This window comes from Parus major, chromosome 6 (genome assembly GCF_001522545.3).
Source record: "Parus major isolate Abel chromosome 6, Parus_major1.1, whole genome shotgun sequence".
NCBI lineage: Eukaryota > Metazoa > Chordata > Aves > Passeriformes > Paridae > Parus > Parus major.
The window spans coordinates 19,786,216-19,799,766 of NC_031775.1; the positions used below are offsets into that span (position 1 = coordinate 19,786,216).

Genomic DNA, 13,551 nt, shown 5'->3' on the forward strand with positions numbered 1-13,551 from the left:
TCATGACAAGTCTTGACTTATTTATTGCCTTAGTCACCTCTCTTGGGTGAGAGGCCACTCTTTCTCCCCTCAACAGCTCTGACTTGAGCCATCCAATATGCCATGTTCTACTTCTTCTGTGTTGTAGTCTTGTTTTCTTTCTTTCTTTCTTCTCTCCAGTTGCTATCTTAGTGGACTAGGGCATTATATTTGCATTTGGAGTAGCATGCTGGACACGTAGTGCATTTGCTGCATTTTTAGCCTGTCTCTTGCAGAGGCTCCGAGGCAGTCAGCTGCACTCCACTCCATATAGCTCAGTGTGTGCTATCATGTAATGCTAATGCTACTGCTTCCTGTCAGAGTGCAATGTCAGGCTTTTATCATTACATTGTCAGTGCAATAAGCTTTAGAACTTTTGCCATTGTCTCCTCCTTGTCCTGCCATGACCGAGAGAAGGAAAAGTAGCAGCACTTGTTTCCTCCAGAGAAGAGGCAAAAAGCAGGAATTCGAGCTATAATTGCTTCCAGATGAGTTCCTTTTTTCCAGCCTTCTCAGCTCTTAGCTCCCAGGTAGAGTGAACATTTTATGCATGAGCACTGTAGTTGGTACTTGGGGGAAGATGACTTTTTGCTCTGTTTAGTTACATGTGTTACTTTTGCCTTTAGGAGGCTTTAGTGCTGTTTTTCTGTGTATTCCCTGTGTGTGTCAGGGAGAGATCTGCTCTCCCATATTCCCTGTGTGTGTCAGGGAGAGATCTGCTCTCCCACAGCCTGGCAGTGCCTGTGCCAGTGGACGAGGTTATTGTGGTGTTACTGCCTCGTCACAGCCTAAGGTTACCTCTGGTGAGGGATGAGAAGTTCCTGTGGCTGCTGCAGCTGTAACCAGAAGAGGCATGAAGTCCAGCCTGGGGATTTCTGCAACAAACTGTTTTTGGAAATAGTTCATGGGTAATAGACTCTGTAATAATCACTCAGTACAGCAGAGCAATTAAGGACATACTTCATTGTGTTATTTGGATGAGAGTGTAGGTGCAGTTTCTTTTTTATATCTGTGTTTTTGTCTTCTGAAAAAGTAGTCTGTGGAATATATTCTTAATTGATATTGTTTCTTTCTCTACCCCTCCTTCTGAAGTCATAGCAGTGCTTGGAACTTGCAAGAGTTGTCTGGTTAAGCTATTAGCTTTGTGAAAACAAATACATTTCTGGAAAGATCCTGTAGAGCTGCACACAGAATGGTTGCTCCAATCTGTCTGGGTTTAGAGAGGGCTCTTGGTCACTTTGCCATGGGTTCAACATTTCCTGTCTGTGGTACTTGGTGTGTGCAAGTAGAATTCACACAGCTCTGATGACCTTCCTGTAACTGCAGATGTTCTGAAAAGGACTTGGGCCTGAAGTCTGTAGGTAGCAAGGGCTGACACCTCTTTTACTGAGCATCGTCTTGTACTTTGTGCCAATTGAATGAGTATATATGTATTTAATGTGGAATTACTGCTAGGATTTCCTGATCTACAGCACTAGGAGGGAAAAAAGCTTTGTTTTTTGTTCTTCCTTACTTTTGCTATCTTAAATGAAGTTGCATGTTGAGGAATAAAATTACCTTGCCAAGGTGGCAAGAAGATTTAAATTAAATTATTTAGCTTAGATATGTATTTTCTCTTAGCATTTTTAGTACCAATTGTTGTAAACAGAGACAGGAGAAGCTTGGATATGAGTGCTCCTCTGTATGAAAGTGTGTATAGTTTTTTTCCATTGTAACAACACAAAGCTGGGTTTAAAACCCTTCTGTAACATACCTTAATGAAACCATCTTGGGACATTTTCCCCCCTTGTTTTTTTCTGACTGAGGGTTGAATATTGAAGCATGCTATGAAGAGCAGTATAAAGAGAGTTCATTTTTTTAGGGCTTAGTTGGGGAGTGGAGTGTGTATCCCCTTTCAAGGTTGCAAGTAAGTTTCTTCAGCATTATGCCAGATTTCACATCAAGTAACATGAACCACCTTTTTGAGAGGTGTATGATTTGGAAAAGCCGAATCTCCCAACATGACTGTAATTTCCAAGGAGGCACATTGAGCAGTGACTCCCACATAGTTCAGATTTGATGGGTTGTGTTGATCTATCTCTTGCAGTCCTGAGAGGAGTAGATGTGAACTGCTTTGTAACTTGTAGCAGAACAGGGATTCCCAAGAGGCTCGGATGAGGAGGTATTGTGTAAGTAACTCCTTCAATCAGTTGCTGGTTTGGTTCTTCAGTAGTAATGGACTGCTATCAGAGAGCAGATCCAAATACTTTCTTCTGGTTCTTGTTAGAAAAAGAAGTTTGGCCCATGTCAGTGTGCTAGAGTTGTAGAAATCAGGATATTCAGAGCAGATAGATAGCTTTATAAGATTAACCTATATTCAGGTGAGTTTAGAAAATGCAGATAGTATCAGCAGAGAGTAAAAAAAGCTTTTTTTTATTATGTTTTATCATTTTCTCTTTATTTTTTTATCTTTGGCTTATTATACGTAATCCAGCAAACAACTAAAATGATCCTGACAGCTAGAAGGAAGAAAAAATGGTTACCTTTGTCTTTTTAGCAGTGAAGTGGAATGGATTCCTCCAAATACATTAATGGGAATTGTTAAAGCATCTGTGTTAAAAATAATTCATAAAAATATCTGTAGCTGTTAGAAAAGATAGTCAGCTGTAATGCCACATCATGTTTTAGAACAGGAGACGGCAGTGCTGCATTGACAATAAGTTGTATAACCTGTGCAATCCACATGAACTGGAATGTGGGACAGTTTGTTTCATCTACCTGCACTGCATTTTTACTAAAACTTGATTTTAAATGTAAATTTTTCCCATCTGTAGTAAATACTGAGACTGAAGAATCCATAATCAATTATTCTTTTCTTTGCTTTTTGTATATGAGCCTATAAAAGTGACTATTTATTTTGTTCAGATGTTAAGAAAATAGGAATTTTACAGGTATTTTTATAGTGTTGTTTTTAATAGTTGAAGATCTGATGCTCTACTGACTGACAGCTAGGAACTGAATTCAGGGCATCTTTGCTGATGTCTCTGGCCTCTGGCAGGTTACTTAATCTTTTTTAATCTAGGCCTTAACATAAATTGTCATATTAAATCATAATTATCACTGAAATATGACTTTAGGTTCATTTTTACTAAATGTTTCAGAGAAAGGTGCCTCAGTCCTTTTTCATGTGTGGAGCGTTCTGTCCTTAACAAGAGTGTATTTTTAATTACTTAGAATTCAAGACTGACTTAATAAATTTATATTTTTCCAAACAGCACTTTTAATATTAATATCTAAATATTTCATTAATAGTTCATTACAAAAAGCTTTTTTTATTGAAAAGGAAAATAAACTTCTTGACCCTCACCATTTCTGTAGAACTTTTACATACCCAGCTATTTAGGAAATAAAAAAATGTGATTTTATAGCTGCTTAATTATTTAAAAAGGCATTTCGTGTTCATTTAGTTTTCATGGTGTCCTAAAAATAGATATACAGAATATAAATTACAAAGCCGTGTTTAAAAGCAGATGGGGAAGAAACAGCAAACTTTTGTCAAAATGGCATCTACTTTTATTTGAACTTTACTGCTAAGTTTGTACCTTTGCTCTTGGAGTTGCTCATAACCTCCAAGGTAAATGACTGTGAAATGTCTGAAATAAGTGTGACACAGAAGGAAGCAATTGAAGGTTTTGTATGAGATGAGGATTTAGTGTCTGAATGTCACACAGCTTGCAAGCAGTGACCATGTCTTGTGGTTTGTGACAAAACAGGCTGCCAAGGAAGGAATAGCTTCAGAGACAGAGCATGGCAGATCCATGCGGTCTTGAGCTCCTTGGGCACTTTTGTTGTTGTAAAGGCAAAGGGAACATTGAATTCTGGGTCGTTGCCAGTTGTAATCAAACAACTGCTCCCCCCCAGCACGTAGGAGTCCTGCCAATGTCAGTTTGGTTTGGTGCATGGAGATGTGGATAAAGCAATGTTTGTTGTGCTGCCCTCTCATCCAGTGCATTGGATTTCCATCAGAAAAATCATTTGCTGACAAGAAGTTGAATCATCTGGCAGTCGCTGCACTGCAAAGGGAGGTGTGGGGAAGAGCAGAATTTAATTAACAATGGAAATTTGCAGCTGAGGAGCATGGAGGGTTTTATAACATCATCCTTAAACGCAGAGAAGTAGCAAAATAAATTTGCATGGACAAAGGCTCCTTCTAGTCTCGGTCCTACGATAAGCTACATGTTCCTAGTTAGAAAACATGCTTAATTTAGGAGTCAGCCATACTGCAGATCTTAATGCAGTCCCCAAAGATGGATGACCTACCAAGAGCTGTGCAGCCAAGACCTGAGCAATCCCCATCTTGTGGGATAAAGCACCTCGTGCTCCTTGAATAAACCCTTGTTCTTCACACATTGAAGCAGGTTCAGTATACTTGTCTCTTTGGCCCTGTGCTGAGGATGTTTATCTGAGAGAAGAGCTATTCCAGCACAGTTTAGTTCATATAATGAAGCTTGGAAGATGAAACAGCCTTCTCTGAGTCAAGTTATAGATAAGAGGGGAGAAAAAAAGAGAGGATTGAAAGCATATGTGCAATGAGTTTTGTAAAGGTGAATCCCTATCCCTTCTCTTGCCACTCCATTCCCCTTGGATACACTATGCTTTAGAGCTATGAGCAGAGCCTGCATATTTGTATTTGTATTGAGGAGGATGAGAAGCGTCTATGTAGTACTGGCAATTGGCAGCTTATCTTTCTGAATCTGAACACTGTATTTTTTTCTCACAAATCATTCAATAATATCATAGAAGACATCATACTTGATCCTTTATACTACTTTCTTACAGGAGGTGCCAAGTGTAAGTTTGTTTCGGAGGTTAGCTGACTTGGCTTTTTTTAGTTTCTCCTTGAAGAACAGGTGACTGTTCCAGTGTTATGTGGCGTTTCACAATTCAGAAGTTAGACAGAAGAGAGAAATGTTTTGTTTTAATTTTGTGTGACTAGTTTAATTCCACCAGTCTTGATTTAGTATTGCTGATGACGATATTGCTGGTTTAGACAGTTGCTGTCTTATTAGGACTTCTCTGATTGTTTTTGTTTGCTTGTTTTTTGTTTTGTTTTGTTTTTTTTCTCTTTCTTCCATCATTGTCTTTTTTAGAAAATACACATCACTCTTTCTGTGTGGCTGTTGTGTGAAAGATGAAGGCAAACTGGAACACAGTTGTTTTCTGTCCCTGGAGGTGGTTTCCACACTTAAGCAATGAGTTCTTTTCCTGAATTTGTGAGTTCTTAAGTGGCCTTCCTGTAATCTGATTAATACAGACAGTAATAACTTAAAGAAATTTTACTTGCTCTAGTTATTGAAAACAGAAGGAAATGAGATTCTTAAGGTTCTCAAGTATATACTGTAGCAGTTTCTAAATCCCTGTGCTCTGCCAAAGCTGTTTAATACAGCCAGGAGCTGATCCAAAGCTTATGTCTGGATGAGTAAAAGAGAAAGCAAGTCTGCTGTGTTGGTTATGCATTTTTGCTCTCCATATGAATGTGTATCTGTAAAAGATATGCTTGGTTTTTGGTTTGCTTGTGCTTTTGGTTTTTTGTTTGTTTGTTTGTTTGTTTGTTTGGTTTGGGGTTTTTATTGTTGATGTAATTGTTGGGTTTGGGGTTTTTTTCTTATTATTATTTTTAAGTAGGTATAGGTTCTACTGTGTTTCTCAGAATCCTGTCATTGCAAGGTGTAATTTTGAACTTTAGTAACATGTCATCTATTTTTATAAATCTATTCGTTGAAATCAAATGTAGCGAGTTTTACCACTGGGGGATTTCAGTATGCAAAGTGAAAAATATTGAAGTCAACTATTGGGAAAAGTGTGGTGAAAGGCATGTGAACTAGGTGTGAAGCACTTTCAACATTTATCTAAGATGGTATTTATGGCTTCTTACTGGGTTTGGTGTTCTGCTCTTAATTTTTTCTCATGCAATTTGACAAGATGTACAGTCAGAAAAAATGAAGAATAGGAAATCAAGTAGAAAATTCTTTTGGGGGAGGGTGATTTTTGAAAAAGTTTATTAGAATACCATGGTTGTGCAGCTCACAAATAAACAGGGTGTTTTAGTGCCTTTGGTTGTAGAAACTAGCCTGTGCCTTTTTCTTTTTTATATCTTTTTTTTTTTTTTACCCATATCTGAATTGCTGTTGGGATGATTTTGAGTGTTTTCATTTATGTTAGGAGGCATCCTAATGAGTGGGGAAATATTTCTTGGAGCATTTGCAGGTACCAATGATGTATTGCTAGTTTGAGCAAGCAAAATACGCTGAGCACAATGCCACTTCAGCCAGGATTTAATACAAGGATGGGTGTCAGTACAGTAGCTAAAGATGCATTTTAATACTGTGGCAGCTGTGTTGAGACCTCTACTTGTTGTTTCTGATGCTTACTAATGCTGCTTCTGATGACAAAGGTGGCACTTGTTACAGATAATGAATTTGTACCCTGTGTAGTTTGAAAACAAAACCAAACAACGTTAGCAGGTGGTTGTTGTTGTTGGAAGTGAGGAATTATGAACGGGTCAGATGATTCCTCCCCTCTTCACAATTGTAGGTTTTCTTGATAGCATGCCATGCATACCGGATCTTGCGTCTACAAACATGAGCTAATGTTTTAAGAACATTGCTTTGGGGAGTCATATTTCTCCATTCATGAAGTCAGCTTCACAGACCCTTTCTGTCCATTGCAGAGAGCAGAATTTAACTCATTCTAAGTCCTGTCTCTGGTTTGTAATGCAGGACAAAGAAACAGAGAGGATCAGTGTCTTGAAGATAAATAAAATGAAGATCAGTTAAGATGATGAGATCTAGAGTCTTTTATTTCTTTACTCTTAAAAGCAAAAGCAGCTAACAATCCCTACAAGTTTCTTTAGGTGTGGAAATCCTGTGTAATCTTTTAGAGGAACTGGTGATTTTGCCTTAAATTGCTGAGCATAATTAAGTGTCACTTCCTGGCACAAGATTTTGTTGTGCCTGTGTCCCACACAGTTTTGATACAATCTCAGTGCACATTGTTTGTCATAAAGATGTCCTACTTTGTTTAATATATTGATTTGGTTTTTTTCCAACTTTCCTTTTGATTCTAGTCAATCTATGTTCAGACTGCAAGAAATACTGCAAGTCGTATGAGTTTAGAATATGCAAGGAGGTTAAATATAGCTAATGTGGAATTATTTTGCTTTTAATAAGTTTTAATTAAATAGGAATTCAGATAAAATTATTATTATTTAAAAATGTCTGAAATAGAAGCAAAAATGTGCAGCAGGTTTTTTCTGAAGCCAGTCAGTGACATACTCATTGTCTATTTTGTTTAAAGATCTGAACAAAAAAATTACATCCTCTACAACTGAATATAATTATTTTTAACCAATATATTTTAAATAATTTTTCACAGAGATTTATCAGATTAAACAGTCTACTTCAAGATGCAATTCTTCTTATTTTCAATTTTTTTCTTTTTTTAATTGATTTTTCTCTTATTACTTGTGTTAGTATAATTGTTTTATTACATCTTTTCTTTCATCCATCTAACACCATAGTAGTTACACATGTCATGCTTTTCTCTAGTAAGAGGCAGAGGAGGTGAACAAAAACTATTTTTTCTTATTTTCTAGCCTATCCTTCCTTCAGTCTGTTCTGTGCAGTTACTCCTGCTGCTTCTCAGCTTTTATTTCTTAATTTCAAAGAAACTAGAAGAAAGAAATACTGGAATATAAGAAGGAGGGACTATAGGAAAGTGAGCTCCTATTGAAATTGCCTTAGAGCTTGGCTGTTGTGAGCACAGCTCTCACATCCTGGCAAGTGCTGAAAATAGGCTGGATTTCTAATGGATTCGTCCATAATCATTCCCTGCCTTTACTATGGTGTGTTTATCATGTCTGTGAGGGATGCTGAAGCTGTTTAGTTACTGTTTTGAAGTAGGACCTGTCCTTCTAGTTCTTCTGGTAACTAAAACCTTGCGTACTTCTAAAATAGCTAAAATGAAGGGCTTCACTATGATCTATTAATAAATGAGAAAACTTGCTGCTTTTAAGACCAGATACTGAAAGTTGCAAATTGATGTAAGCAAATTTTATTTACAAATTAAATGAAATTTTTAAGTCTGAATGAAGTCTGAGAATAAGAATACAAATCAGTTACACAATGAATTAGGAGCTGGTACATGTAAAGACATGAGAAACCAAAATAGATTGCTGCTTGTCCCAAGTATCACTCCTAATCTTCTTGTTATAGACATGAAACTCTATTTTCAGTCTGTGTGAAATAGCCAATGTATTTAATATTTTGCATAGCTCATTTTTACCATGTTATCCAAAATGGTTTTCTACCTAGTGCACAGTGCAGTGTTTATTTACAAATTATACTTTGCTTGCTAGATTTTTATGTTTCAGTGATGTGTGTTGTCTCTAATTTAGTAATTTGAATAATTTTAGTAATTTTAGTAAATTTATTTGGCATCTACAATATCTAGGAAATTATTCATTGCTTTGTTTGGAGAGAGGAAAAGGGGGAGAAGAATTAATACTGTTTATTTTCTTGATTCTAGGGTCTACTTACAGTGTGCTGTCCATAATGCCTTCTGACTCTGAAAGCAGCAGTTCTCTGAGCAGCATTGGTGAGTAAAGTATTAATATAAGAACTTGATGAGTGTGTCTTTTGGGAACTGGGAGAACAAGTTTTTAAGGTTGCCTCTGGGAAGGATAGAGGGATCCTGGTTGTAAAATCAAAGATGTTGAACTATAAGATGTAACCATCCATCTTCACTAGGAACAAGTGTACTTTTGTGCAGTGCAAGCTAAGCCTTTTCAGGGCTGGCTGCAGTTGCTGCATGTAAAATCTGCTACATTTGGATATATTAAATGATGTATCTATGCTTTGTGTTACTTAGTAAAATGATGTAAACTTGGCAACATTGTGTTTACACGAGTCTGGACATAAGAAAATGTATATAAGCATGTGTATATGTGTAAGTATGTATTTATGTAAATGTGAAAATTGTGGTCAGAGTCAAAAGCACCATAGGAGTTATAAATAATGTTAGCCAAGGCCATAGCCTTCTAAACCTTTGACAGTGGCCGGAAGCTTTAGCATTTTTTTCCTGTGTTCCATTAATTGCTTCATTTTCTCTGGTTTTAAAATCCTTGGGAAAGACAAAATACTCAGAAAAAGTTTGGGAGGTATAAGAAGCATCATTAGAGGTGTTTTGACCACAAGGTGATCATGGAGCAGCTCTATTAGCTGTCAGTTTTCCTCATCTTTACTTTTACTTCTATTGTGAAGTCCGTGTAAAAGTCATTTGCCCTGGATAGGGAATGCAGCCTCTTGCATATTTAAAGTTCCAGTGTTGTGTCAGGCATCTGCAGACTTCCCCAACAGCATCAGGCAAGTCAGTTGTCTTTTTAAGGATGTGGGCAGACATCTGTTGTAGTCACTGAGTTGAACTTTTAACTCCAGCAAGCAGGAACAAGATTTTAGGCCTGAATGAACTATCTACTGAAAATACTGGAAGCTGTGAATTAGTTTGATTTTATTCAAAACTGCACTTGTATGCTGCTTCCTGAAGGAAGGGTGGATTTAATTTGCTGGGAATAAACTGGGGACTGGAAATAAAAAGAAAAAAGTTCCTAAATTTTTAGGGCAACCAGACTCAGAAAGGCATCTTCTAAAGAAGGTAGTTATTCTGAAATGAAATCCAGTTAATTTGTGGGATAATTGGATGAAGTGATGGCTCAGATAGGAGAAATGCAGGTGGTCCTGTCTAGTTCCATGTTTCTCATTTTAAAAAGGAGTGGCACACTTAAATCTTCATTTTGTTTAACTTTTTTTTTTTTTTTTTTTTTACATTCCTTGCTATAAACTACGTTTTGTTCGTATTTTAAGATCCTGAAGTTTATACTGAATTTGGATCTGTGCACTTGACATAAGAGGCTGTCCTCAGAATTGATTTATGTCTTCGGAGTTTGCAGTGATCAAAGTTATTTTATGACCTGAAAATTAAGTGCCCTGCTATTAAACAAAAATTGTGATCTACTATTCTCTGTAATTTTGTTTTATTCAAATTATTCATGTGAGCTTGGTATTTAATATTTAAGAGGGTAACAGCCAGGGGAATTCTTTGTTTGAAGCTGGCATGTTTATTTTATGGTATGATTACAGACTTACTATTAATGAGTCTGATTTTTGCTCCAACTGTTTCTCAGCCTCACATCTTGTTCTACAAGAGACAATATTTTTTGTGATCCAGTATCAGTAGAAAATTGCTTAATAACTGACATATACTAATAGACATCTCTGCAAGTCACTTCAAAGATTATTTTAATACTGACTGATTCCTTGAATGACAAACTATCATAACTAAGTCTGCCAGCATGCCAGCTCCCCTAAGGCTTCATATGACTCGTTTGAATGGAATCCTAACAAATTCTGTGATGCTGTAGCATTTGAGGAATTTCACATGCATCTTCCCCCCAACTCTGCCCCATCTCACTGAAATAATTTCCACAAGGGTAATTCTGTGCAGTAGAAACGGTGAGTTTAACCTATGAAATGAATGCAGCAGTGAAAAAGGGTAAACACATCATGGTCTGGAGACAGCACAAACTTTCAAATATGTTCAGTTTGACATGGATAGTTATATGTGCATACACATCTATATAAAGGAGTATTTTTAGTTCCCCACTCACATGGACCTTCCTCACAGGAAAGAGAAGGGATCTATTTTATTATTGATGTGTTCAAAACACTGGTTTTGATTCTATTTGTTGAGTAGCTCAGAAACAGATTGGCACATTTGACTCTTTAGGGGAAATGCAAAAGGTTTTGGGGCCACTAATTACGCCCAGATAAATCTTCAGATAATTAAGCTTAGCATCGTCTAATTAGGAAAGATAATACCATCTTTCATATGTAGTCTTTAGACTCCATAGTTCATAAATGTAACTAGAGACTCATATGTCCATGTGCTTCTTCTTTTCTCCCTAAACCTTAATTACCCTAGCTATTGTTAGAGATGGTTTCTGCTGCCAGCATTTTTAATTAAATGATCTTTTTCTGAAATACTTCCAAGTAAGTCAGGAAGTTGTGAAATGGAGATGCTGCTATACTTTTTTACAGCTATCCTGGGTTTGAGTAAATTTATGAAGCTAAAATGTAGAACAATGGCCTTATTTTCCAGAAAAAGACTCATCTAAGAACTAATCTTAAATAGAACTAAGCTTGTTGTTAAAAGATAGTTCTGAGAAAACATGGGCTCAGCCTCAGTGCAATGAATAAAACATAGTGTGAGGATTTTGAAAAGAGAGATAAGACAACATCATTTGATCACTATATAAACCCATGGTGTACCCAAGTCTTGGGTGTATTTGCAATTCTGTTTCTGTCATTGGAAGCCAAGAGTCCCAACAAGCATGGAGAGCAGCAGCATGGATGAATGAACAGTTATCCAGCAGCTTCTGTATGGGGAACATGGATATTCTGGGGTTCTCCCAGTCTTCAGTAATGTCAATATAAGAGCAGAGCAAGGAGTCATGCAATTTACATAATGTGACTGAGAGATGAGCTTAGGGCTAGTCTATTCTGAGTACTGTGTTGTCATCCAAGTTTTTTTTCTCTTTCCCTGCCTCTGTGGGGCTTGCAGAGCCTGAGGGATGCAAGAAGAATGAACTTCCATCCTCAAGGGCACATGATAGCATACGCAGTTGAGTGGAAGCCAGTCTTCCCCCTGTGTAATGGCAGGTTAGCAGCCTTGGAGGAGAAACTGCCTTTTTATTCATTTGTATCTGTATATGTATACATATTTCTATATGTAAATAAAAATGCAGAGTGACAGCAGGTTTTTCTTGTGTATTTTCCTCATTGTTCAAAATTAATTTAGATGGCAATATTTTTTTTTCTCTTTTGCTTTCCTCCATTTCTTTCTGATGTATTAATAAAATTCATGCCATGCATGTTAAAACAGGTAGTTTTGAGAGTATGGAGATCAAATATTCACGATTTATTTCCAAAAGAGGTAGAATATAAACTGCTGTAATGGTGTAATAACACCATTGTCTGTCAGCCCCAGCTTTGTCCCCTCAAAGGAACAAATCCTCATTAAATTGTCATGGTCTTTCTCTGTATTTCCTTTCTCTTTGCTCTTGGCCAATGACAAAGATTTTTGTGTGTAAATAAAAGCATCCTTCATCTGCCCACTCCCTGTGCACAGCAAACTCTCTGAACGGAACTATAGTGCTGTGTCTCTGATACCAGAACAATTATTTATGGATATTCAGTGCCTGTCGTGCCAAGCACGGAACAACAGTGTCACTTAGGAATTGGATAGAAACCAGTAACACAGCTATATGTGACAGTCCCTGGCAAGTCTCCCTCCCACTTGACCAGTCATGATAACAGAGAGGACTAGAACACAGAATCAAGACTCCTTCTTAAAAAATTATTTTTAAAAGTGTCAGTTTGTATAGAGCACTTAATAATTTGACATTTGATGTCGTGACAGGATTATGGTTTCTAGAATCAAGCCAATTTTTTACCTATCCTAGTATCATAATGAAGCTTCAGAGTTTTTCTTTAGTGCTTTAAAAATGTTTTTTCCTCCCCTCCTCAATGCACAGATGTTTGGATTTTGTTCTGGTTTGGTTTTAGGAAATGTTTTTTATGGAACGCAGCAGCTTGCATGCAGGTGACAGGCTGTGACTCTGAGAAGATCCTCCACAATAGGATTCCTTTAACAGAAAGGCATTGCATACTCTTCCATTCTTTTAAAGTATACTGAATTCCTAATTAGATGAATTTTGGAATGGAAAAGACCTTCTGTTTTTTTTCAAGTGTATAAATTTCTTCTTTCCAGAGCGAGACCTCTTTGCATTGTTTTGATTATAGCTGTCAATCTTGTAGCCTCTTTATTCCACGTTGTGTATTAGCAGAGAAACCTTTCTTTTTTAACAGGCTATTACTGTTCAGTTCTTTGCAAATGGTATCACTTCTTCATCCAGAGTGTTTTTTCTTATTCTTCTCTGTTCATATCACTTTGCTACATTTTGCTCTGGGAGCTTACACAGAACCATAGAATGGTTTGGGCTGGAAGGGATGTTACAGATCATCTAGTTTGAAGCCCCATGCCATGGACAGCAGTCTGTAATGAGCTCTGGCTCTACAGTTTTATGGCTTTCCTTGCAGCCATCAGGTGGTCATAGATCTGTCTCTACTAAGCTGTCCAAGTTTGACTTCAGCTGACAGTATTTCCTTGCTTAACACTTCTTTAGCTTATCAGCCTGACAGGCTATTACAGATAGTTTTTCACTAATTACATTTCAGGTTGCTTAATCTGAGAGCCTTAATTCTTGCTCCAAAGCAAACATTCCCACCCTTCCATCAGTTCCTTCCCAACAATGTTAGTCTTTCACTCCTCATTTTCATGTTGGCCATTTTGACTATGTCCTTTCATGTTGTTGTGATTTCAGTTTATTGCTTCATACTTTCTGCAGCTGGATGTCACAAAGTAATTGTTTTCACTGTT

General features: G+C 37.1%; 1 protein-coding gene across 3 annotated transcripts in view; it reads left to right on the plus strand.

Annotated features, from left to right (window-relative positions):
* DLG5 (discs large MAGUK scaffold protein 5) overlaps positions 1-13,551 on the plus strand; it is a 96,424-nt gene that overhangs the window by 26,359 nt on the left and 56,514 nt on the right. For all 3 annotated transcript variants that reach the window (XM_015633423.1, XM_015633424.1, XM_015633425.1), the window contains exon 2: positions 8,584-8,652. In XM_015633423.1, the coding sequence (XP_015488909.1) occupies positions 8,584-8,652 (69 nt within the window). The remainder of the gene's footprint in view (positions 1-8,583; positions 8,653-13,551) is intronic.